Consider the following 26,961-nt stretch of genomic DNA (forward strand, 5'->3'; position numbering starts at 1 on the left):
CCAGAACCTCCTGCAGTTGCTGGTCTCCCCCTCTCTTCTAACACTGCATTGTCAGTCTCCTGTGGACTCAAAGACCTCAGGGAAGGACTCCCTCCTCTTTAGCCACACACACATAAACACTCGTGCACACTGACTGCACATTGCATTGCACTGCGACATGTACTTCCTCCGGCCTCCCTTCTCCACAAACTCCACTCACTCACTTACACACACACACACACACACACACACACACACACACACACACACACACACACACACACACACACACACACACACACACACACATCTTTGCATTCCACTGATCCAGCCCACCAGACTCTGCAATGCTGCACTCCCCCCCCCCCTCTTTCTCTCTCTCTCTCTCTCACTTTCTCTCCATCTCTCTCTCTCTCCCTCTCTCTCTCTCTCTCACTTTCTCTCCATCTCTCTCTCTCGTTCTCTCTCTCTCTCTCACTTTCTCTCCATCTCTCTCTCTCTTTCTCTCTCTCGCTCTCTCTCTTTCTCTTTCTCTCTCTCTCGCTCTCTCTCTCTCTCCCTGTCTCATCCATCAAGCTAAAAATAGCCCTTCACTGGTGCTTTGACACTCTCTCTCTCCATCCCTTTCTCTCTCTCTCTCTCTCTCTCTCTCCCTTTCCCTCTGCTCTCTCTCTCTCTCCCTTTCCCTCTGCTCTCTCTCGCTCTCTCTCCCTTTCCCTCTGCTCTCTCTCTCTCTCTCTCTCTCTTTCTCTCTCTCTCTCTCTACACCTAACTGTGTACAGGACTTCCTGCCCACTCGCTGAGCATCACTCAAAACATGTCAGACACACACACATTTTGAAAGACATTGCTTAATCTTTTGTTTCTTACTTATCTGCAGCAAAAGGTGCTGTATGTCCGGGGGTGGGAGGGAGTGTTCAATTAGATCTACAAGGTTACCTTGAAAAGTGCCGTTGTGGCAGAAATGGCAGTCTCTTGAAGTCAGTGGTCAGCTAACATATTGACTGTGTGTAACTGTGTGGTGTGGCATGGCTTGCTGAGTCAGACGGTGGGAACAGCCTGGAGGACAGTGGGGCTCAAGGTGAACCAAAGGCCTCAAACAATCATGTATCATGTCATGCTTCATTGACACCATGTTGAAAGGGGATATGTTTTGCTGGGTTACTTATATCAATATCATGCCAGTCGCTGATGTTCTTTCTATGTTTTTTTGCTTGTCATGGATTTTATTTCTGATCAATGCATTTGTGAAATAGTGAAGCATTGTTTTAGATATTTTCTTGCTTTAAATGTTTTTCAAAGGTTAGAATAGATTTGACATTGTTTTGAACTCCAACGAGCACTTCACTTGTTGGCTCTGTACATGACAGCTTTGTGATGGATTCTGGATCCCATTTTGTACGCTGGCTGTCACCACTGGATCCCATTTTGTACGCTGGCTGTCACCACTGGATCCCATTTTGTACGCTGGCTGTCACCACTGTGTGTTGACTGACTTTCAAACGGTTTCAGAGCATGTACCTTACTGTGTTATACCTACAGTATCATTCTTATAAGGTATTATTGGTACAGTCTTTACCACCTGCAGCTCCACAAAAAGGATCTGATGCATCTAACCTGCTGATGCAGCATCTTACCTGCTGATGCAGCATCTAACCCGCTGATGCAACATCTAACCTGCTGATGCAGCATCTAACCCGCTGATGCAACATCTAACCCGCTGATGCAGCATCTCTTCCGCTGATGCAGCATCTAACCCGCTGATGCAGCATCTTACCTGCTGATGCAACATCTAACCCGCTGATGCAACATCTTACCTGCTGATGCAGCATCTAACCCGCTGATGCAACATCTAACCCGCTGATGCAGCATCTCTTCTGCTGATGCAGCATCTAACCCGCTGATGCAGCATCTTACCTGCTGATGCAACATCTAACCCGCTGATGCAGCATCTTACCTGCTGATGCAACATCTAACCTGCTGATGCAGCATCTAACCCGCTGATGCAACATCTAACCCGCTGATGCAGCATCTCTTCCGCTGATGCAGCATCTAACCCGCTGATGCAGCATCTTACCTGCTGATGCAACATCTAACCCGCTGATGCAGCATCTTACCTGCTGATGCAACATCTAACCCGCTGATGCAGCATCTTACCCGCTGATGCAACATCTAACCTGCTGATGCAGCATCTTACCTGCTGATGCAACATCTAACCCGCTGATGCAGCATCTAACCTGCTGATGCAGCATCTAACCTGCTGATGCAACATCTAACCCGCTGATGCAGCATCTAACCCGCTGATGCAGCATCTAACCCGCTGATGCAGCATCTAACCCGCTGATGCAGCATCTTACCTGCTGATGCAACATCTAACCCGCTGATGCAGCATCTAACCTGCTGATGCAGCATCTTACCTGCTGATGCAACATCTTACCTGCTGATGCAGCATCTAATCCGCTGATGCAGCATCTTACCTGCTGATGCAGCATCTTACCCGTTGATGCAGCATCTAACCCGCTGATGCAGCATCTAACCCGCTGATGCAGCATCTTACCTACTGATGCAGCATCTTACCTGCTGATGCAGCATCTTACCTGCTGATGCAGCATTTTACCTGCTGATGCAGCATTTTACCCGCTGATGCAGCATCTTACATACTGATGCAGCATCTTACATACTGATGCAGCATCTTACCTACTGATGCAGCATCTTGCATACTGATGCAGCATCTTACCCACTGATGCAGCATCTTACCCACTGATGCAGCATCTTACCCGCTGGTGCAGCATCTTGCCTGCAGATGCAGCATCTTACCTGCTGATGCAGCATCTTGCATACTGATGCAGCATCTTACCTGCTATGCAGCATCTTACCTGCTGATGCAGCATCTTACATACTGATGCAGCATCTTGCATACTGATGCAGCATCTTACCTGCTGATGCAGCATCTTACCTGCTGATGCAGCATCTTGCATACTGATGCAGCATCTTACCCGCTGATGCAGCATCTTACCTGCTGATGCAGCATCTTACCTGCTGATGCAGCATCTTGCATACTGATGCAGCATCTTACCTGCTGATGCAGCATCTTACCTGCTGATGCAGCATCTTGCATACTGATGCAGCATCTTACCCACTGATGCAGCATCTTACCCGCTGATGCAGCATCTTACCTGCAGATGCAGCATCTTACCTGCTGATGCAGCATCTTGCATACTGATGCAGCATCTTACCTGCTATGCAGCATCTTTCCTGCTGATGCAGCATCTTACATACTGATGCAGCATCTTGCATACTGATGCAGCATCTTACCCGCTGATGCAGCATCTTACCTGCTGATGCAGCATCTTGCTTACTGATGCAGCATCTTACCCGCTGATGCAGCATCTTACCCGCTGATGCAGCATCTTACCTGCTGATGCAGCATATTACATTCTGATGCAGAATCTTACCTAGTCTTCCTATAGCTGCACAGAATGCAACGTTTATGCTACCTTTAACTGTGAGATGATGTGGGTGGGTGTATTTAGGTTGACTTGGGTGTATTTGACTGTTGGGTTTGAATAAGATTACCTAAGGTTTGTGATGATTGTTGAATGTTGTTCATGAAAGCCACAAGGAAAACTGAGTCACGGTTCTAGATCAGACCACAGCCAGACGGTTAGGGCTGCAGGTCATCACAACAGATACTAACCCATGTACCCTTCTCTTTCTACTTCCCAGTGACTTGTTGTCGTCGGATTATGTGGAGATCCACTATGAGGAGGGTAAACCTGTTCTATCAAAGGTAACATCTCCAGGCAGAAAACACTCTGTTTGGGTACCTGTTTTCATTTACCTTTTTTCAGGCGGAGCCTAATTGGTTCCCAGTGGAAGATACAGGGCCTACAGCTGGTAAAGGATGGATTGGTTTGTTTTACGGTGGCTGATTAGGGCCAATCAAAGTACAAGTGGATAGTTAAAGTAATATGTAGCAAAACGCTTAAAGACTTGTCAGTTGTACCATGTCGACAGGACCTCTGCAGTTCACAGACATTCAAATAAATAATATGGCCGTTGGCCACGTATAGTACAGAGAGGTACTTTTATATTTCTACTGTGATATTATTTATCCACTTGGTCTTGATCTGTCCTAATACAGCTCTTATTGATTACCATTACCTAACTTCATCAAATACAGTATGTGGTGCCAGTTTGCATCATCAGTTCAAATCTGATTCGTCCTGATGTTCAAATCTGATTCATCCTGATGTTCAAATCTGATTCATCCTGATGTTCAAATCTGATTCATCCTGATGTTCAAATCTGATTCATCCTGATGTTCAAATCTGATTCGTCCTGATGTTCAAATATGATTCATCCTGATGTTCAAATATGATTCATCCTGATGTTCAAATCTGATTCGTCCTGATGTTCAAATATGATTCATCCTGATGTTCAAATATGATTCATCCTGATGTTCAAATCTGATTCATCCTGATGTTCAAAATCTGATTCATCCTGATGTTCAAATCTGATTCATTCTGATGTTCAAATCTGATTCATCCTGATGTTCAAATATGATTCATCCTGATGTTCAAATATGATTCATCCTGATGTTCAAAATCTGATTCATCCTGATGTTCAAATCTGATTCATCCTGATGTTCAAATCTGATTCATCCTGATGTTCAAATCTGATTCATCCTGATGTTCAAAATCTGATTCATCCTGATGTTCAAATATGATTCATCCTGATGTTCAAATCTGATTCATCCTGATGTTCAAAATCTGATTCATCCTGATGTTCAAATCTGATTCATCCTGATGTTCAAATATGATTCATCCTGATGTTCAAATCTGATTCATCCTGATGTTCAAATGTGATTCATCCTGATGTTCAAATCTGATTCATCCTGATGTTCAAATCTGATTCATCCTGATGTTCAAATCTGATTCATCCTGATGTTCAAATCTGATTCATCCTGATGTTCATATCTGATTCATCCTGATGTTCATATCTGATTCATCCTGATGTTCAAATGTGATTCATCCTGATGTTCAAATCTGATTCATCCTGATGTTCAAATCTGATTCATCCTGATGTTCAAATCTGATTCATCCTGATGTTCATATCTGATTCATCCTGATGTTCAAATATGATTCATCCTGATGTTCAAATATGATTCATCCTGATGTTCAAATATGATTCATCCTGATGTTCATATCTGATTCATCCTGATGTTCATATCTGATTCATCCTGATGTTCATATCTGATTCGTCCTGATGTTCATATCTGATTCATCCTGATGTTGTGTAAGTGTTGTTTCTGTTTTAATGATGAAGAAAGAGAGTGAGGGAGAGCTAGGGGAGAGAGAGACGGGAGAAAGAGAGAGGGAGGGAGGGATAGATGGGGGAGAGGAAGGATGGATGGTCGAGAAAGAGAGAGAGAGAGGGATGGTGGAGAGAGAGCGAGAGCCAGAGAGAGAGAAAGGGAGAGAGAAAAATAACTGCTGATGGGCTGAGGGGCTGAGGGGCTGATGTCTAAGGGCTGAGGGACTGAGGAGCTGATGTCTGAGGGACTGAAGGGCTGATGAGCTGACGGGCTGAGGGGCAGATGGGCTGATGGGTTTAGGGGCTGAGGGCTAGGCTGAGGGGCTGTGGGCTGGGCTGAGGGGCTCAGGGGCTGAGGGCTGGGCACAGTGGAGCTAGCTGACTCAGCATGGCTCCACTCCGCTCCCCTGCAGCCTCCTGCCTCTCCTGCAACCCAGATCACGTGACAGGGAAGGGAGAGACTGGCGCTCTGCAGTAGCTATGCAGCGTGGGATGGTGGGAGAGAGAGAGAGAGAGAGAAGAGAGAGTGAGAGAGAGAGAGACAGAGAGAGAGACAGAGAGAGAGAGACAGAGAGAAAGAGAGAGAGAGAGAGAGAGAGAGAGTGAGAGAGAAAGACAGAGAGAGAGAGAGAGAGAGAGAGAGACAGAGAGAGAGACAGAGAGAGAGAGAGAGAGAGAGAGAGAGAGAGAATGAACCATTGAGGTATGAAGAGAACAGTCTAGTTTGAGGCCCACAAACACAACCCACACTCCAGAAATGTATTATTTCTAAATGTGGGCTGATTGCGTAAACCAGGCTGCAGAAGATGTACTGTATTGGAGAAAAGTATAGTCCTCCCAACTGAATTAACAGTATTACAACACAGTTGCAATATTGCAGCAAATACACAAAGGTACTTAATCTGAAGTATATTCCAGATTGTATAGATGGATTAGTATGTGTAGGTGTTCTAATCATCATGCCCCCCTGTTCTCCACAGTAGGTTGCTGTGATGTGAAGTGTTGTTTAAGTGTTGTTTCAGTGTTGTTTCAGTGTTGTTTCTGTGTTCCCTCAGGGTGGTGAGCACTGTTACTACCACGGCCAGGTGAGGGGGAAAGATGATTCCCACGTGGCCTTGTCTACCTGCAATGGGCTGCAGTAAGTGAAGGAACAGCAGCAGTTTTATATATGATAATCCGTGCCTGGAATATGTGTGGAGATTCATCTGTGCTCTCTACAGCTGCTATTGACTCAGTATTGACTGTCTTCTCTCTTCTCTTTGCCTCTCGTTCCCCCTGTCTTCTCTCTTCACTTTGCCTCTCGTTCCCCCTGTCTTCTCTCTTCACTTTGCCTCTCGTTCCCCCTGTCTTCTCTCTTCACTTTGCCTCTCGTTCCCCCTGTCCTCTCTCTTCACTTTGCCTCTCGTTCCCCCTGTCTTCTCTTTGCCTCTCGTTCCACCTGTCTTCTCTTTGCCTCTCGTTCCACCTGTCTTCTCTTTGCCTCTCGTTCCACCTGCCTTTGCCTGACAGCGGAATGTTTGACGATGGACTCTATCTCTATATAATGGAGCCTTTGCAACAGACTCACACAATTGTAAGTTCTTCCTTCCATTTATGTTTTTAACAATCTTTGCTACACAAATAACATTGTTCTACATCTACTTGTGCTACTGCTAGGATCGCTTTTGCCACTTTTAACCTTACTAAAGCCTCCTTTTACCGTTACTAAAGCCTCCTTTTACCGTTACTAAAGCCTCCTTTTACTGTTACTAAAGCCTCCTTTTAACATTACTAAAGCCTCCTTTTACCATTACTAAAGCCTCCTTTTAACATTACTAAAGCCTCCTTTTAACCTTACTAAAGCCTCCTTTTACCATTACTAAAGCCTCCTTTTAACATTACTAAAGCCTCCTTTTAACCTTACTAAAGCCTCCTTTTACCGTTACTAAAGCCTCCTTTTACCGTTACTAAAGCCTCGTTTTAACATTACTAAAGCCTCCTTTTACCATTACTAAAGCCTCCTTTTACCGTTACTAAAGCCTCCTTTTACCGTTACTAAAGCCTCCTTTTACCATTACTAAAGCCTCCTTTTACCATTACTAAAGCCTCCTTTTACTGTTACTAAAGCCTCCTTTTACCGTTACTAAAGCCTCCTTTTACTGTTACTAAAGCCTCCTTTTACTGTTACTAAAGCCTCCTTTTACTGTTACTAAAGCCTCCTTTTACCATTACTAAAGCCTCCTTTTACTGTTACTAAATGCCTACTTTTAACCTTACTAAAGCCTCCTTTTACTGTTACTAAAGCCTCCTTTTACCATTACTAAAGCCTCCTTTTACTGTTACTAAAGCCTCCTTTTACCGTTACTAAAGCCTCCTTTTACCATTACTAAAGCCTCCTTTTACCGTTACTAAAGCCTCCTTTTACCATTACTAAAGCCTCCTTTTACTGTTACTAAATGCCTACTTTTAACATTACTAAAGCCTCCTTTTACTGTTACTAAAGCCTCCTTTTACCATTACTAAAGCCTCCTTTTAACCTTACTAAAGCCTCCTTTTACCGTTACTAAAGCCTCCTTTTACCATTACTAAAGCCTCCTTTTACTGTTACTAAAGCCTCCTTTTAACCTTACTAAAGCCTCCTTTTAACCTTACTAAAGCCTCCTTTTACCGTTACTAAAGCCTCCTTTTACCATTACTAAAGCCTCCTTTTAACCTTACTAAAGCCTCCTTTTACCGTTACTAAATGCCTACTTTTACCATTACTAAAGCCTCCTTTTAACCTTACTAAAGCCTCCTTTTACCGTTACTAAAGCCTCCTTTTACCGTTACTAAAGCCTCCTTTTACCGTTACTAAAGCCTCCTTTTAACATTACTAAAGCCTCCTTTTACCATTACTAAAGCCTCCTTTTACCATTACTAAAGCCTCCTTTTACCATTACTAAAGCCTCCTTTTACTGTTACTAAAGCCTCCTTTTACTGTTACTAAAGCCTCCTTTTACCATTACTAAAGCCTCCTTTTACCGTTACTAAAGCCTCCTTTTAACCTTACTAAAGCCTCCTTTTACCGTTACTAAAGCCTCCTTTTACCATTACTAAAGCCTCCTTTTACCGTTACTAAAGCCTCCTTTTACCGTTACTAAAGCCTCCTTTTACCATTACTAAAGCCTCCTTTTACTGTTACTAAAGCCTCCTTTTACCGTTACTAAAGCCTCCTTTTAACATTACTAAAGCCTCCTTTTACCGTTACTAAAGCCTCCTTTTAACCTTACTAAAGCCTCCTTTTACCATTACTAAAGCCTCCTTTTACCATTACTAAAGCCTCCTTTTACCATTATTAAAGCCTCCTTTTTACTGTAAAGGCACATTAGGTTATCTAGTGAAAGTTGACATACTTCATTGTCAAGGGCAATCTTGTTTTTGAAGGAAGTCCATGGTGTACTATAATGAAGGACATATGATAATATCAATCAATCAAATGTATTTATAAAGCCCTTCTTACATCAGCTGATGTCACAAAGTGCTGTACAGAAACCCAGCCTAAAACCACCAAACAGCAAGCAGTGGAGATGTAGAAAGCACAGTGGCTAGAAAACAAAAGTGCTGTATGTATAGAAACGGTTTTACCACACTAATCTCTCATTGATCTTTTTCTAAAGTCACATAAGCCCAGAACACTATATCCCATTCATGATGATAATGGAAAGGACAGTGATAATGGAAATGATCATTATAATGGAATTATAATGATAATGGAAAGGATAATGATGGTGGAAATTATAACGATAATGGAATGATAATGACACTGGAAAGGATAATAATAATGGCAAGGACAGTGATAATGGAAATTATCATTATAATGGGAATATTAATGATAATGGAATGATCATGGAAAGGATCATGGTAATGGGAAGGATAATAATAATGTAATGATAATGTTTTTAGCGTAGTCACGTATTCCATTTTTAAATATTGATTGATGTTGACTCTGTAGTTGTGAAAACCTGATCGTGTCCCTTGTTATGCAGTTGAATGGGAATACCCTCCGATACCCTCTTCCCTGTTCCCTCCACCCTCATCACACCCCTGTTGACGGCCTGTTGATGGTTTCTCCCTCACAGGATACAGCCGCACGGCCCCACTCACTGCGCAGGACGCCCAGCCTCCAGTGGAACAGTGACTCAGAGGAACTGGGTAAGGTGTTCTGCATCTGACTGCCATCTTGGATCTTGCATAACCTCCACCCACCCTCCACCACTTTACATCAACACTCTCATGGCCTGTCTACCTGGCCTTCCGGAACCTCTCCTACTACCGCTGACATTAGATTCCCCTCACCTGGGTCAAGTACATAATGTCAAATACTTTCAAATACCTGTGTTGCGCTTGATTTGGTTTGCCCAGTAGAGTGGAAGGTAAATGAACTTAATGCATACCTCAACTTAATACTTTAGTGTATTTGACGCAGGTTGGGACTGTTGACACATAACCACAGAACCCAGCATGGCATCGGTATCCTGCCATAGACCTCAGTGTGTTTCTCTACCTTTATTATTGTGTTTCTGTGTTCCCCTGTTTCTCTAGTGAAGGACGAGCGGCTGCTTTCGGAGCTGGACGACATGGCCTGGCTGAAGCGTAGGAAAAAGCGGGCTGTAAGTCTGTGACCTCATCAGTCCCTTAAAGGGATTTTGTAAAACACTCCACCTACTCTGTCCCTAACCCTACTGTGACCCTACTGTAACCCTGCTGTAACCCTAACCCTACTGTAACCATACCCTAACTCTAACCCTACCTTAACCCTACCCTAACCCTACCCTGACTCTACTGTAAACCTACTGTAACCCTACTGTAACCCTAACCCTACTGTACCCCTACTGTAACCCTAACCCTACTGTAACCCTACTGTAACCCTAAGCCTACTGTAACACTAACCTTACTGTAACCCTACTGTAACCCTACGGTAACCCTACTGTAACACTAATCCTACTGTAACCCTACTGTATCCCTAACCCTACGGTAACCCTACTGTAACACTAATCCTACTGTAACCCTAACCCTACTGTAACACTAACCTTACTGTAACCCTACTGTAACCCTACGGTAACCCTAACCCTACTGTAAACCTACGGTAACCCTAACCCTACTGTAAACCTACTGCAACCCTAACCCTACTGTAAACCTACTGTAACCCTACTGTGACCCTACTATAATCATAACCCTACTGTAACCCTAACCCTACGGTAACCCTACTGTGACCCTACTATAATCATAACCCTACTGTAACCCTAACCCTACTGTAACCATACTGTAACCCTAACCCTACTGTAACACTAATCCTACTGTAACCCTAACTCTACTGTAACCCTACTGTATCCCTAACCCTACTGTAACACTAACCTTACTGTAACCCTACTGTAACCCTAACCCTACTGTAACCCAACTGTAACACTACTGTAAACCTACTGTAAACCTGCTGTAACCCTAACCCTACTGTAAACCTACTGTAACCGTACTGTAACACTAACCCTACTATAACCCTACTGTAACCCTAACCCTACTGTAATCCTAACCCTACTGTAAACCTACTGTAACCCTACTGTGACCCTACTATAATCATAACCCTACTGTAACCCTAACCATACTGTAACCATACTGTAACCCTAACCCTACTGTAACCCTAACCCTACTGTAAACCTACTGTAACCCTACTGTGACCCTACTATAATCATAACCCTACTGTAACCCTAACCATACTGTAACCATACTGTAACCCTAAACATACTGTAACACTAATCCTACTGTAACCCTAACCCTACTGTAACCCTACTGTATCCCTAACCTTACTGTAACACTAACCTTACTGTAACCCTACTGTAACCCTACGGTAACCCTAACCTTACTGTAAACCTACGGTAACCCTAACTCTACTGTAAACCTACTGTAACCCTAACCCTACTGTAACCCAACTGTAACACTACTGTAAACCTACTGTAACCCTAACCCTACTGTAAACCTACTGTAACCCTACTGTGACCCTACTATAATCATAATCATGTTATAACCTAGTGTGCTATGTAGCCTCTTGTTCTAACCTAGTGTGCTATGTAGCCTCTTGTTATAACCTAGTGTGCTATGTAACCTCATGTTATAACCTAGTGTGCTATGTAGCCTCTTGTTCTAACCTAGTGTGCTATGTAGCCTCTTGTTATAACCTAGTGTGCTATGTAACCTCATGTTATAACCTAGTGTGCTATGTCGCCTCTTGTTATAACCTAGTGTGCTATGTAACCTCTTGTTATAACCTAGTGTGCTATGTAGCCTCATATAATTCTCTATTTTCTTCTCATCCTCTATAAATCTGCCATTGCCGTGTCTTATGAAAGTTAACTAATCTGTGGCTTTTTCAGATGCCTAGGAATGTATTTGAGGAGATGAAGTATTTGGAGATTATGATCGTCAGTGACCATAATATGGTATGTGCCCTCAAAAACCAAGCAACACTATCTAAACAAAACACAGGAAACATGAATGCATATTTCAGCAATGTTTCATTCTTTTACTGTTAAGAGTCTCCACAACATTCCAGCAACACCAAGGAGACCTGATTTTCCTTTCTTGTCCTATGCTTAGCCAGCTACACCCACAAGAGGTTGCAACACTGTTGAATGTGGTGGTGGATGTATGATTCATATCCTAGCTAACGTAACCGTCGTCCAGATTTGAAAACACCAGGCTTATTCTATTGTTGGTGTGGACCATCAAAAATCAACATGTATATTTTGTGTATTTTCTAAAAAGGGTGTTGTAGAAGCTTGTATAAGTATTTATTCATATTCCCCTTAATAATAGTTTTGAATAACATTTGTGTCATTGTTTTTGTGTGGTCTGCAGTATAAGCGACTCAAGACCAAGCAGCACACCAGGAACTCTGCCAAGTCAGTGGTGAACCTTGTTGATGCTGTGAGTAACATCTTCAGTTGGCTCTGAGAACTGATTCTTTTATTCAACTGCAGATATTCAGACCTTCACCTCCTCTTTCTGGTGTATGTTTCAGGGTGTCCATCAGAACAATCTAGAATTATGTTGAACTGATTCTAATTCCCTGGCTCTTGTGTGACTAAACAATATTTTCAATGCAATCACAGTTTAATCAATCATAGTTGAATCAATCATACGTAGTTGAATCAATCATAGTTTAGTCAATTATTGTGTTTGCAAAACACAAGTATATCTAAACGTTTAATTGATCAAATGTATATGTATTTTTTGTTGAGAACAGCTGTTTACCATTTATATTAAAGTTCCCCTTGAGGTAGAACACAGAATTGACCACTTCCTCATGTGTCATACACTGTTTATCTCATGTACCCTGAGTCTCATGTTCCCTCAGTTTCCTGTACCTCAAGTCTCCTGTAATCTGAGTCTCCTGTAATCTGAGTCTCCTGTAATCTGAGTCTCCTGTACCCTCAGTCTCCTGTACCCTCAGTCTCCTGTACCCTCAGTCTCCTGTAATCTGAGTCTCTTGTACCCTCAGTCTCCTGTACTCTCAGTCTCCTGTACCGTCACTCTCCTGTAATCTGAGTCTCCTGTACCCTCAGACTCCTGTAAACTGAGTCTCCTGTAATCTGAGTCTCTTGTAACCTGAGTCTCCTGTAACCTGAGTCTCCTGTAACCTGAGTCTTTTGTAACCTGAGTCTCCTGTAACCTGAGTCTCCTGTAACCTGAGTCTCCTGTAACCTGAGTCTCCTGTAAACTGAGTCTCCTGTAAGCTGAGTCTCCTGTAACCTGAGTCTTTTGTAACCTGAGTCTCCTGTAACCTGAGTCTCCTGTACTTCAGTCTCCTGTACCCTCAGTCGGCCCCATACATGTGTCTGTTATGTTCAGATTATACACTGTATCACTGTGCTTGTTGTTGCTCTGTGTAGCTGGGATGTGGAATAACAGTATTGTGTCTCTCCTTGCTCTCAGTGTGCTGTTTTCCCTGTCCTGTCCTGTCCTGTCCTCAGACAGTACATATGATCATTCACACCCAGTATTCTTCTCCTGTTCCTGTGCTGTGATCTCTCCATCTCTCTCTCTCTGTGTTCTCCCACTACCCCAACATGCTCCGATGACAGATCTTTAAGGAACACCTGCACACACGGGTGGTTCTGGTTGCCGCGGAGATCTGGACGGACAAGGACCAGATTCCCATCAGTGTGAAGCCTCTGGACATGCTGAAAGATTTCTCTAAGTACCGGGCGCAGAGCATCAAGCAGCACGCTGACGCTGTGCACCTCTTCTCGTAAGTGCTCTCTCCTCCCTGTTCCTCAGGGCCACCCCATACTGATGCTGTAGTAAGTATCTCTTGCACACAGAGCCCTTATGGCTTCCCAGATCAGTAGATCATGTTAAAGGACTAGGCCCTAATGCTTTGGCATTTTTCCATACACTTTTATTTTTCCTCCAAGGGTGGCTGAATACCACTCACATGTCCAGCATATGTCTGTCTGCCTGTCCACCTGTCTGTCAGCCTGTCTGTCTGTCTGTGTATCTGACTGCCTGTCTGTCTGCCTGTCTGTCTGTCTGATAGTTACTCTGTCTCTCTTCGATGCACAGCAATGTGACCTTCCACTATCGCCGAAGCAGTGTAGCGTACTTCGGGGGCATGTGCTCTGTGAGCCGTGGAGTAGGGGTCAACGAGGTGAGACTAATGTCCAGGATCATACTGTTTTATTATGGCAGAACAGACGAGTAACTGCTAATGTTTTGTACCTGCAGTATGGCACCACATGGACTATGGCTTCATCACTCTCCCAGAGCTTGGCACAGAATCTCGGCATCCAGTGGGATCCAGCCGCCAAGAGAAGTACGCAGACCAGCTCACATTCATCACTGCACATTAATTTCTGTCTCACAGATTTACAAAGCAGTCCTTTTTAGAAATATCTAATTTTACAATCTATGTTTTAAATTTGGAATAATTTTAGGCACATATGTTTCTTTGATGGACATGTTTTGTGTTGTTCTCTCTCACAGAGGAATGTGGCTGCTCTGACTCCTGGGTGGGCTGCATCATGGAGGATACTGGGTAATGGGCTGCTGAACTACTGTTATTCTCACTCTCTATTTCTGTCTATGTCTCTCCCTGTCATATGTGCCCCCTCACACACACATACACACAGACAGATATACTACCGTTCAAAAGTTTGGGGTCACTTAGACATTTCCTTGTTTTGAAAGAAGACACCAGTCTCAACGTCAGCAGTGAAGAGGCGAGTCTGGGATGCTGGCATTCTAGGCAGAGTTGCAAAGAAAAAGCCATATCTCAAACTAGACAATCTAATGTACTTGTCCTCTTATTCAGTTGTGCACCGGGGCCTCCCACTCCTCTTTCTATTCTGGTTAGATCCAATTTGCGCTGTTCTGTGAAGGGAGTAGTACACAGCGTTGTACGAGATCTTCAGTTTCTTGGCAATTTCTCGCATGGAATAGCCTTCATTTCTCAGAACAAGAATAGACTGATGAGTTTCAGAAGAAAGTTCTTTGTTTCTGGCCATTTTGAGCCTGTAATCGAACCCACAAATGTCAAAGGAAGTTTTATTGCTTCTTTAATCAGGACAACAGTTTTCAGCTGTGCTAACATATTTGCAAAATGGTTTTCTAAAGATCAATTAGCCTTTTAAAATGATAAACTTGGATTAGCTAACACAGCGTGCCATTGGAACACAGGAGTGATGATTGCTGATAAACATCAGCCGTTTCCAGTTACGATAGTCATTTACAACATTAACAATGTCTACACTGTATTTCTGATCAATTTGATGTTATTGTAATGGACAAAAAATCTGCTTTTCTTTCAAAAACAAGGACATTTCTAAGTGACCACAAATTTTTTAACAGTAGTATATATATATATATATAGAGAGAGAGAGAGAGAGAGAGAGAGAGAGAGAGAGAGCGAGAGAGCGAGAGAGAGAGAGCGAGAGAGAGCGAGAGAGAGAGCGCGAGAGAGAGAGAGCGAGAGAGAGAGAGAGCGAGAGAGAGAGAGAGCGAGAGAGAGAGAGAGAGAGAGAGAGAGAGAGGAGGGGGCCGAGAGAGAGGAAGTGAAAAGGAGAGAGGGAGAGATGATATAACACTATTATTAGAGCTCCTATTAGAAGAGAGAATAGATTCCGCGGATTTCTGTTGAGGGAAATGTGTAATGATGAGCTGCTAACCACCTAGCGCCCCAGCCTCTCTCTATGAGCTGTTAACCACCTAGCCCCCCTCTCTATGAGCTGCTAACCACCTAGCGCCCCAGCCTCTCTCTATGAGCTGGTAACCACCTAGCCCCCCTCTCTATGAGCTGCTAACCACCTAGCTCCCCAGCCTCTCTCTATGAGCTGGTAACCACCTAGCCCCCCTCTCTATGAGCTGCTAACCACCTAGCGCCACAGCCTCTCTCTATGAGCTGCTAACCACCTAGCACCCCAGCCTCTCTTTATGAGCTGCTAACCACCTAGCTCCCCTGCCTCTCTCTATGAGCTGCTAACCACCTAGCCCCCCTCTCTATGAGCTGCTAACCACCTAGCGCCCCTCTCTATGAGCTGCTAACCACCTAGCACCCTAGCCTCTATGAGCTGCTAACCACCAAGCACCCCAGCCTCTCTCTATGAGCTGCTAACCACCTAGCCCCCCTCTCTATGAGCTGCTAACCACCTAGCACCCTAGCCTCTATGAGCTGCTAACCACCAAGCACCCCAGCCTCTCTCTATGAGCTGCTAACCACCTAGCTCCCTGCCTCTCTATGAGCTGCTAACCACCTAGCCCCCCCTCTCAATGAGCTGCTAACCACCTAGCTCCCCTGCCTCTCTCTATGAGCTGCTAACCACCTAGCCCCCCTCTCTATGAGCTGCTAACCACCTAGCGCCCCAGCCTCTCTCTAAGAGCTGCTAACCACCTAGCCCCCTCTCTATGAGCTGCTAACCACCTACCGCCCTAGCCTCTCTCTATGAGCTGGTAACCACCTAGCCCCCCTCTCTATGAGCCGCTAACCACCTAGCCCCCATCTCTATGAGCTGCTAACCACCTAGCACCCCAGCCTCTCTCTATGATAGTAGGCCAATGACAGGATGTATAGAGCTGTAGCTGCAGCCACCAGAGGCTGTGCAGGGTCATGACCTGCGTTAGCATGTGAAAGTTGCCTTGACTTCATGCTTGTGTTGTTGACAGTGGCTCTTGTTGCACACTGGTCCAGAGTCACTGCCACACCTTTCACTCTCAATCTAGCACATGGTCAATTAACAGTTGGATGTTAAAGGTGGATGTATTCCTTTCCCCCCAGGGTCCAGCATCCCCGGAAGTTCTCCAAGTGCAGCATCTCAGACTACAAGGAGTTCCTGCTGAAGGGCGGTGGATCATGTCTTTATAACAAGCCAACCAAGGTGAGTAGTTTACGTTGCGGTCGCCATACAGCTGAACATCAAAAGAGCGATACTGTATTTAACCAGTAATTCAGATACCGTTATAACCCTCTGATTGTGTTTGTTTGGGCAGCTGTTTGAATCTACAGAGTGTGGGAATGGATACATTGAGGTGGGAGAGGAGTGTGACTGCGGAGATAGAACAGTAAGTTACTATTAAATACTAGTTTATTTACATCTCATTAATATGGTTCAAATACAGTGTCAGACTGGTGCTGCCGTCTATGTTGTAGGAGTGCTACAAGGACTGCTGTAAGAAGTGTTCCCTAGCTAATGGTGCACATTGTGCTGATGGACCTTGCTGCAACAACACTTGTCTGGTAAGAGCTGTTTAATCACTGTCAGGTTGCTCAATAAGAACCAATATGGCTGTTTAATCACTGTCAGGTTGCTCACTAAGAACCAATATGGCTTTTTAATCACCAGTATGTTTTTTTTTGTTAGTGTTGCTTAAAACCTGTTGGGGCTAGGGGGCAGTATTTGCACGGCCGGATAAAAAACATACCTGATTTAAACTGGTTACTACTCTTGCCCAGAAACGAGAATATGCATATAATTAGTCGATTTGGATAGAAAACACTCTACAGTTTCTAAAACTGTTTGAATGGTGTCTGTGAGTATAACAGAACTCATATCGCAGGCCAAAACCTGAGAAGATTCCATACAGGAAGTGCCCTGACTGACAATTTGTTGTCCTTCTGTTGCATCTCTATCGAAAATACAGCATCTGTGCTGTAACGTGACATTTTCTAAGGCTTCCATTGGCTCTCTAAAGCCGCCAGAAAGTGGAATGGGGTGTCTGCTGTCTCTGGGAAAAGAACAGCAGCAGAATTTGTAAGTGGTCAGCCTGGGGACAGTGAGACTGAGATGCGCATTCACGAGACTACTCCATTTTTTTCTTTCAGCCTTTGAATGAATACAATGTTGCCCGGTTGGAATATTATCGCTATTTTACGAGAAAAATAGCATAAACATTTATTTTAAACAGCGTTTGACATGCTTCTAAGTACGGTAATGGAATATTTTGATTTATTTTGTCACGAAATGCGCTCGCGCGTCACCCTTCGGATAGTGACCTGAACGCACGAACAAAACGGAGCTATTTGAATATAACTATGGATTATTTGGAACCAAACCAACATTTGTTATTGAAGTAGAAGTCCTGGGAGTGCATTCTGACGAAGAACAGCAAAGGTAATCCAATTTTTCTAATAGTAATTCTGAGTTTAGTGAGCCCCAAACTTGGTGGGTCTCAAAATAGCTAGCCGTGATGGCCGAGCTATGTACTCAGAATATTGCAAAGTGTGCTTTCGCCGAAAAGCTATTTTAAAATCTGACACCGCGATTGCATAAAGGAGTTCTGTATCTATAATTCTTAAAATAATTGTTATGTATTTTGTGAACGTTAATCGTGAGTAATTTAGTAAATTCACCGGAAGTTTTCGGTGGGTATGCTAGTTCTGAACATCACATGCTAATGTAAAAAGCTGTTTTTTGATATAAATATGAACTTGATTGAACAAAACATGCATGTATTGTATAACATAATGTCCTAGGAGTGTCATCTGATGAAGATCAAAGGTTAGTGCTGCATTTAGCTGTGGTTTTGGTTTTTGTGACATATATGCTTGCTTTGAAAATGGCTGTGTGATTATTTTTGGCAGGGTACTCTCCTGACATAATCTAATGTTTTGCTTTCGCTGTACAGCCTTTTTGAAATCGGACAATGTGGTTAGATTAACGAGTCTTGTCTTTCAAATGGTGTAAAATAGTCATATGTTTGAGAAATTGAAGTTATAGCATTTTTTAGGTATTTGTATTTCGCGCCACGTGATTCCACTGGCTGTTGACTAGGGTGGGACGCAAACGTCCCACCTAGCCCAGACTTAAGAGACCTGATAAGATTGGTACAGGAAATCCCAGTCTCTTGTTCTCTCTCTCTCTATGTTAGTTCTACCCACGTGGTTACAGTTGTCGCTATGCGGTGAATGACTGTGACATCTCAGAGACATGCTCAGGAGACTCTGGCCAGGTGAGTTGGGCTTTAACCATTCATTTCTGAAAAAGGATGAAACGTTCAGCTGTCTCAAAAGGAAATATTTTTTATGTTGTTCATTGTAGTGCCCTCCCAACCTCCACAAACAAGATGGCTACCAATGTCAAGTCGACCAGGTGGGCAGCATGATCACTAAGCCACAAGGACATGTACCTATTCAGATGATGTGATTTTAGAAAAGGATTGTCATTGTGAACTTGCTTGAACAGATATTGAATGAATAAGTATACTCCGTGATTCTACACATGCATTGCTTACTGTTTTATGCTGGGTTTCTGTAGAAGCACTTTGTGACATCTGCTGATGTAAAAAGGGCTTTATAAATACATTTGATATGATTTTGTCTCTTTAGGGACGCTGCTACAGTGGAGAGTGCAAGACCAGAGGAAACCAGTGCAAATACCTCTGGGGCCCAAGTGAGTTCAGAATCCCTCTTGCTTAAGCTTGCAGACTCAATGCCAGTACAGTGGCAAGATATGTCATATAAAATGCAGAGAATCTGAGACTTGTACTTTAGTGATATTAGCTTGTTGTGAGGTGTGGTCACCCTCCTCCCTTTCTCCTCTCCTGTGTTACCTCCTTGTGCAGAGGCGGGAGGCTCTGAGAAGTTCTGCTACGAGAAGCTAAACACAGAAGGAACCGAGAAGGGAAACTGTGGAAAGGATGGAGATAAGTGGCTCCAGTGTAGCAAGCAGTGAGTTTACAGCTGATACCAAATATACACTGCTGTACACTGTAGTCATGCACTATAGCAGAACAAATAGTCAAGTACTGCTGTCTCTGTTCTACATCAATGTAGTATTCACAAATTGTCAATGTTCCCTTAGTCTCTGATTCTCCCTCTGCAGCGATGTGTTCTGTGGGTTCCTGCTGTGCAGTAACATCGGACACAACCCCCGCATCGGCATGATGAAGGGAGACATCACTCGTACCTCCTTCAACCATCAGGGCAGGCCGGTGAACTGCAGGTGGACACAACCTCCTCACCTCACCTGTCAACGCACAGAGACAATATAAGGATACTAACTCACCTCTCTCTTTCTATGGTCTCTCTCTCTCTCTCTCTTTCCAGTGGTGGCCATGTTCTTTTGGACGATGAGACTGACTTAGGCTACGTGGAGGACGGAACGCCCTGTGGGCCGTCCATGATGTGCCTTGACCACAAGTGTCTGCCCATCCAGTCCCTCAACATGAGCACATGTCCCAGCGGGCCCAACAGCCAGGTGTGCTCATCCCACGGGGTGAGTCCAGGGGAGCTGGTCAGGGTTCCCCAACTGGCGACCGGCGGGCCGAATTTGGCCTGTGGTTGGTTTAACTTTTCTGGGGGGGGTTTCATTGTTGGACATAAAAGAAAAGACTGTATAAAAACCCCAGCTCCAAGTGATTTTAATTGAAGAAATCTGTTCCCAAGTATTTCTCACACATAATATATAGACACAACGTGATCGGATACAAATGTAAGGTTTGAAATTATTATGTTTTAGTCAAACATTATATCTGTTTGGGCTTCTTGTGGTCAATTTGCAGTCCACAAATGATTTGTAATTATGTCGTCCCCCCACCTCCCGAAAATGATCCCCCAGCTGAATCTAGTTGATGATCCCTGCTCCAGGTGTACCCATATGAAGCTGAATCTAGTTGATGATCCCTGCTCTAGGTGTACCCATATGAAGCTGAATCTAGTTGATGATCCCTGCTCTAGGTGTACCCATATGAAGCTGAATCTAGTTGATGATCCCTGCTCTAGGTGTACCCATATGAAGCTGAATCTAGTTGATGATCCCTGCTCTAGGTGTACCCATATGAAGCTGAATCTAGTTGATGATCCCTGCTCTAGGTGTACCCATATGAAGCTGAATCTAGTTGATGATCCCTTCTCTAGGTGTACCCATATGACCCCAGCCCAGAACTACAACCTTGAAGGCTTTGTTATTAGCCATAATGGTCCACAATGGTGTCTCCAATGACACAGTGTCAGCAAGTGAATTATTCACTACAATTTCACCAATCGTGTAAAATCCTCAGCATGCAGTAGTAATTGAGCCTGGCGACGAGTTTAACAAGGGTGACGTATTAATTTGTCATGGAGCATAGATTAATGAATTCCTCCCTGCCGCCTCTCTTCCTCCCTTTGTCCTACCTGGCCAGGTGTGTAACAACGAGGCGACGTGCACCTGTGACACCACCTGGGCTGGGACAGACTGCAGCATGCCCGACCCTCCCAAGGTGCCTGCACCCACAGAAGACGAAGAACCAAAAGGTTTGTTTCCATCTCGTTTTCAGAACCTCTCCATGGTAGACTAAAGTAACATGCTTCCCTGACTAGAATCATTCCATTGACTTTTAGATCATCTTTACGTCAGTTGGTTTTCAAATACTTTCTTCTGTCTAAAGATCATAGCTACAGTTGAAGTCGGACGTTTACATACACCTTAGCCGAATACATTTAAACTCAGTTTTTCACAATTCCTGACATTTAATCCTAGTAAAAATTCCCTGTCTTAGGTCAGTTAGGATCACCACTTTATTTTAAGAATGGGAAATGTCAGAATAATAGTAGAGAATGATTTATTTCAGCTTTTATTTCTTTCATCACATTCCCAGTGGGTCAGAAGTTTACATACACTCAATTAGTATTTGGTAGCATTGCCTTTAAATTGTTTAACTTGGGTCAAACGTTTTAGGTAGCCTTCCACAAGCTTTCCACAATAAGTTGGGTGAATTTTGGCCCATTCCTCCTGACAGAGCTGGTGTAACAGAGTCAGGTTTGTAGGCCTCCTTGCTCGCACACGCCTTCAATTCTGCCCACAAATGTTCTATGGGATTGAGGTCAGGGCTTTGTGATGGCCACTCCAATACCTTGACTTTGTTGTCCTTAAGCCATTTTGCCACAACTTTGGAAGTATGCTTGGGGTCATTATCCATTTGGAAGACCCATTTGCGACCAAGCTTTAATTTCCAGACTGATGTCTTGAGAGGTTGATTCAATATATCCACATCATTTTCCATCCTCATGATGCCATTTATTTTGTGAAGTGCGCCAGTCCCTCCTGCAGCAAAGCACCCCCACAACATGATGCTGCCACCCCCGTGCTTCACGGTTGGGATGGTGTTCTTTGGCTTGTAAGCCTCCCGCTTTTTCCTCCAAACATAACGATGGTCATTATGGCCAAACAGTTCTATTTTTGTTTCATCAGACCAGAGGACATTTCTCCAAAAAGTACGATCTTTGTCCCCATCTGCAGTTGTAAACCGTAGTCTGGCCTTTTTATGGCGGTTTTGGAGCAGTGGCTTCTTCCTTGCTGGGCGGCCTTTCAGGTTATGTCATATAGGACTCGTTTTACTGTGGATATAGATACTTTTGTACCCGTTTCCTCCAGCATCTTCATAAGGTACTTTGCTGTTGTTCTGGGATTGATTTGCACCTTTCGCACCAAAGTACGTTCATCTCTAGGAGACAGAACGCGTCTCCTTCCTGAGCGGTATGATGGCTGCGTCGTCCCATGGTGTTTATACTTGCATACTATTGTTTGTACAGATGAATGTGGTACCTTCAGGCGTTTGGAAATTGCTCTCAAGGATGAACCAGACTTGTGGAGGTCTACAATTATTATTATTAAAGGTCTTGGCTGATTTCTTTTGATTTTCCCATGATGTCAAGCAAGGAGTCACTAAGTTTGAAGGTAGGCCTTGAAATACATCCACAGGTACACCTCCAATTGACTCAAGTAATGTCAATTAGCCTATCAGAAGCTTCTCAAGCCATGACATAATTTTCTGGAATTTTCCAAGCTGTTTAAAGGTACAGTCAACTTAGTGTAAGTAAACTTCTGACCCACTGAACTTGTGATACAGTGAATTATAAGTGAAATAATCTGTCTGTAAACAATTGTTGGAAAAATTACCTTTGTCATGCACAAAGTAGATGTCCTAACCGACTTGCCGAAACTATAGTTTGTTAACAAAAAATTTGTGGAGTGGTTGAAAAACAAGTTAATGACTCCAACATAAGTGTATGTAAACTTCTGACTTCAACTGTACATGTCACAGAACATTTGTACATGTCAAAGTGAATGGAAGGTCCTTCAAGATGGCTATGGCATTTAACTAGTGTGCCTTTTAATTCTCGTTTGACTGTTTTTAATTTATAAATGTTTTTAATCCTTTTTAACTTGTATTGCTATTTTTTAAATATATATATATATTTTATATCTGCTTTTGTTGCTCTTATTGTTTTACTGTGCTATTTTACTGTGCTATCGTTTTTTTTAAGTGCTAATTTTAACAGCACTTTAAGCTGCTGATGCTCGTATGAAAGGTGCTAAACAAATCAATTTGATTATAATCATTAAAGTTATTATTCTGGAATAGGCACACAGATACATCTAATGATTCCCAGGAGAATAGGTGCTGTAGCTGTGGCCTCTAATACCATTACAGATATAGACATCATGATATCACCATCATCACAGATATAGACATCAATCCCTTCTAGACAACTTCCTAGACAAAACGTTTCACTGTCATAGTAGAAAACCTAAACAGTATATTTGACCTCTTAACTTCCCTGTCAAATCAAAACATTTCAAGCAGGCAACAACAAAAAATTAACAACAAGGGCAAATGGTTTGATGAAGAATGCAAAAACCTAAGAAAGAAATTGCAAAACATAGAGACCCAGAAAACCTGAGCCTACGCCTTCACTATGGTGACTCACTAAAACAATACAGAAATACACTACGGGAAAAGAATGAACAGCACTTCAGAAATCAGCTCAATGTAATTGAAGAATCTATAGACTCTAACCACTTCTGGGAAAATTGGAAAACTCTAAAAAAATAACACGAAGAGTTATCTATCCAAAATGGAGATGGATAATGTATGGATAAACCACTTCTCCAATATGTTTGGCTCTGTAACAAAGAACAAACAACAGGCATTCATGTCTTTCTCCCCCATAACCCTTTGCAGGTCCTAGTGCCACGAATCTTATAATAGGCTCCATCGCTGGCGCCATCCTGGTGGCTGCCATAGTGCTGGGGGGGACCGGATGGGGCTTTAAGTAAGCAACACACCACATGCCTCTTCTCCATGACTCTGGCATCCCCTGCTGTTGCATATAGACACCAGTGTTTGAGCTCCTGCTACAGAATACGGACATGGACTCAGGGACAAACGCGCGCACACACACACACACACCTGATAAAGAATGGGACACACACACATACCTGATACACGTTTGTCCGATGTACCATCACTTACACAGTAAGCAGTAAACACACACTGACATGTTTAAAGTCATCTTGCATCTGTTCATGATACCTTTACTTGTCTTAAAGGTCCACAATCAGTCATATAGGGTGAATAAATACCATAGAGATTATGTTGGTGGGAGAGGTTGGGCATCTGTGAGTCTGTGGCAGAACCTCAAACTGATAAGATGGGCACAGTTCAAAGTTTGACGTGCATGTTCAGTACAGTTACTAAACCTGCTAGCTAAACAGAATAATCATTAAATCAGCTCTATAGGATCACTTGGAGACCAAACTGTTCTTACTACTAATCTAGTAAATGCATTAAGATTATACTGTAGTTTCTCGATACATTCAGATTATAGCTCCTCGACACATTCAGATTATAACTCCTCGACACATTCAGATTATAACTCCTCGACACATTCAGATTATAACTCCTCGACACATTCAGATTATAACTCCGACACATTCAGATTATAGCTCCTCGACACATTCAGATTATAACTCCTCGACACATTCAGATTATAGCTCCTCGACACATTCAGATTATAACTCCTCGACACATTCAGATTATAACTCCGACACATTCAGATTATAGCTCCTCGACACATTCAGATTATAACTCCTCGACACATTCAGATTATAGCTCCTCGACACATTCAGATTATAACTCCTCGACACATTCAGATTATAGCTCCTCGACACATTCAGATCATAGCTCCTCGACACATTCAGATCATAGCGCCTCGACACATTCAGGTCATAGCTCCTCGACACATTCAGATTATAGCTCCTCGACACATTCAGATTACAGCTCCTCGACACATTCAGATTATAGCTCCTCGACACATTCAGATTATAGCTCCTCGACACATTCAGATTATAACTCCTCGACACATTCAGGTCATAGCTCCTCGACACATTCAGATTATAGCTCCTCGACACATTCAGATTACAGCTCCTCGACACATTCAGATTATAGCTCCTCGACACATTCAGATTATAGCTCCTCGACACATTCAGATTATAACTCCTCGACACATTCAGATCATAGCTCCTCGACACATTCAGATCATAGCTCCTCGACACATTCAGATCATAGCTCCTCGACACATTCAGATTACAGCTCCTCGACACATTCAGATTACAGCTCCTCGACACATTCAGATTATAACTCCTTGACACATTCAGATTATAACTCCTTGACACATTCAGATTATAGCTCCTCGACACATTCAGATTATAACTCCGACACATTCAGATTACAGCTCCTCGACACATTCAGATTATAGCTTCTTGACACATTCAGATTATAGCTCCTCGACACATTCAGATTATAACTCCACTACACATTCAGATTATAACTCCTCGACACATTCAGATTATAGCTCCTTGACACATTCAGATTATAGCTTCTTGACACATTCAGATTATAGGTCCTCGACACATTATGTTATGTTCACTAATCTGAGGTATCAAGTGCCAGTCGCTCACTGGTAAACCTGTTGTGTTGAACGACAGGGGTGTTACACACCATTAATCTAAAGAAAGAAAAGGAGTTGTTCAACCAACAAAGCATGCCAGTTAGCAAAGCATCATGTTTGTCACCAAAACATTTATTTCTGCATGTTGACTTGGATAAGGTCAGTTCATTGCACAAAGGCTGAGCCTAACCCAGGATGACATGCTCCTGGGTTACCATACTCTTATCACTACCATCATCTTTTTCTCACTCCGGTACGAGGGTTCGAGGGTGAGAGTTTAAGCGGAAGTGGTGAGAGAGAAGCCAGGGCCATATTGTTGGCCGCAGCCTTTGTGCCATGGCTGGCCACACCCACCTGGATGGCCAGGCTCCGCCCTAGAGCAGAGCAGGACTCCCGGACCCGCCCACACCAGCTGCCATTGCTGCCTGCTTCACAGACCTGGTACACACACGGCGCATTGTACTGCATGACCCACCACGCACATCAATAGAGCCATCTCCAACTGGCCTACTATTGAAACAGGTGCATGACAGACTGCTAGAAGCCCTACATCAAGCCACTTACAGAGAGGTTATGCACAACTCATGTTGTTGGTGTTATCTTGTCGTTGTTGTTGTTGTGGTTGTTGATGTGTTGTTGTCTCCTCTTTCCCTCCTTTTATAGAGTACATTTTTGTTTGGTTCTCTCTCTCACCCCAGATGCTAATGTTTTGAATGGAACAAATGTGTTTTTTCCCTGTCAGAGATGGTAATGAGCGATACATGTCCTCTCCTTGTCCTTGTGTTTTGGAAAGCTAACTGTATGTCACATGGACTAGCACAGCCTTTTCTCATTGCCTCCAGCACCATGCTGTGGTTGCTAATGTGAAACACAAAATCAGTGTCATTGCAATGCAGAAGAATTTACTCACTGTCTTTCTGAAAAATAAACAACCATAAAAGCACTGCACATGCCAATAGTTAATGTACCAATAGTTAACGTACCAATAGTTAACGTACCAATAGTTAACGTGCCAATAGTTAACATGCCAATAGTTAACGTACCAATAGTTAACGTACCAATAGTTAACGTACCAATAGTTAACGTACCAATAGTTAACATGCCAATAGTTAATGTACCAATAGTTAACGTACCAATAGTTAATGTACCAATAGTTAACGTACCAATAGTTAACGTACCAATAGTTAATGTACCAATAGTTAATGTACCAATAGTTAACGTACCAATAGTTAACGTGCCAATAGTTAACGTGCCAATAGTTAACGTGCCAATAGTTAACGTGCCAATAGTTAACGTGCCAATAGTTAACGTGCCAATAGTTAACGTGCCAATAGTTAACGTGCCAATACTTAACGTGCCAATACTTAACGTGCCAATAGTTAACGTACCAATAGTTAACGTGCCAATAGTTAACGTGCCAATAGTTAACGTGCCAATAGTTAACGTACCAA

The 26,961-nt window shown here is 43.2% G+C and overlaps 1 protein-coding gene across 4 annotated transcripts in view; it reads left to right on the plus strand.

Annotated features, from left to right (window-relative positions):
• LOC106582460 (disintegrin and metalloproteinase domain-containing protein 23) overlaps positions 1–26,961 on the plus strand; it is a 49,240-nt gene that overhangs the window by 13,324 nt on the left and 8,955 nt on the right. Inside the window, exons 4-26 of one of the 4 annotated variants that reach the window (XR_006761236.1) lie at positions 3,706–3,769; positions 6,351–6,433; positions 6,805–6,868; positions 9,393–9,465; positions 9,856–9,923; positions 11,679–11,744; positions 12,163–12,231; positions 13,389–13,555; positions 13,870–13,954; positions 14,032–14,119; positions 14,290–14,341; positions 16,577–16,676; positions 16,789–16,860; positions 16,949–17,035; positions 18,667–18,747; positions 18,837–18,887; positions 19,124–19,187; positions 19,360–19,465; positions 19,620–19,739; positions 19,844–20,012; positions 20,920–21,031; positions 23,743–23,833; positions 25,771–25,951. Coding sequence is in view for 2 of the 4 variants with exons in the window: in XM_014165600.2 (XP_014021075.2) it covers positions 3,706–3,769; positions 6,351–6,433; positions 6,805–6,868; positions 9,393–9,465; positions 9,856–9,923; positions 11,679–11,744; positions 12,163–12,231; positions 13,389–13,555; positions 13,870–13,954; positions 14,032–14,119; positions 14,290–14,341; positions 16,577–16,676; positions 16,789–16,860; positions 16,949–17,035; positions 18,667–18,747; positions 18,837–18,887; positions 19,124–19,187; positions 19,360–19,465; positions 19,620–19,739; positions 19,844–20,012; positions 20,920–21,031; positions 23,743–23,833; positions 25,771–25,783 (1,945 nt within the window). In the remaining 2 variants the exon portion in view is untranslated. Of the gene's footprint in view, positions 1–3,705; positions 3,770–6,350; positions 6,434–6,804; positions 6,869–9,392; positions 9,466–9,855; positions 9,924–11,678; positions 11,745–12,162; positions 12,232–13,388; positions 13,556–13,869; positions 13,955–14,031; positions 14,120–14,289; positions 14,342–16,576; positions 16,677–16,788; positions 16,861–16,948; positions 17,036–18,666; positions 18,748–18,836; positions 18,888–19,123; positions 19,188–19,359; positions 19,466–19,619; positions 19,740–19,843; positions 20,013–20,919; positions 21,032–23,742; positions 23,834–25,770; positions 26,461–26,961 lie in introns of those variants that run through there. The other 3 variants (XR_006761235.1, XM_014165600.2, XM_014165597.2) reach the window with 3 other exon arrangements.

This window comes from Salmo salar, chromosome ssa21 (genome assembly GCF_905237065.1).
Source record: "Salmo salar chromosome ssa21, Ssal_v3.1, whole genome shotgun sequence".
Taxonomy (NCBI): Eukaryota; Metazoa; Chordata; class Actinopteri; order Salmoniformes; family Salmonidae; genus Salmo; species Salmo salar.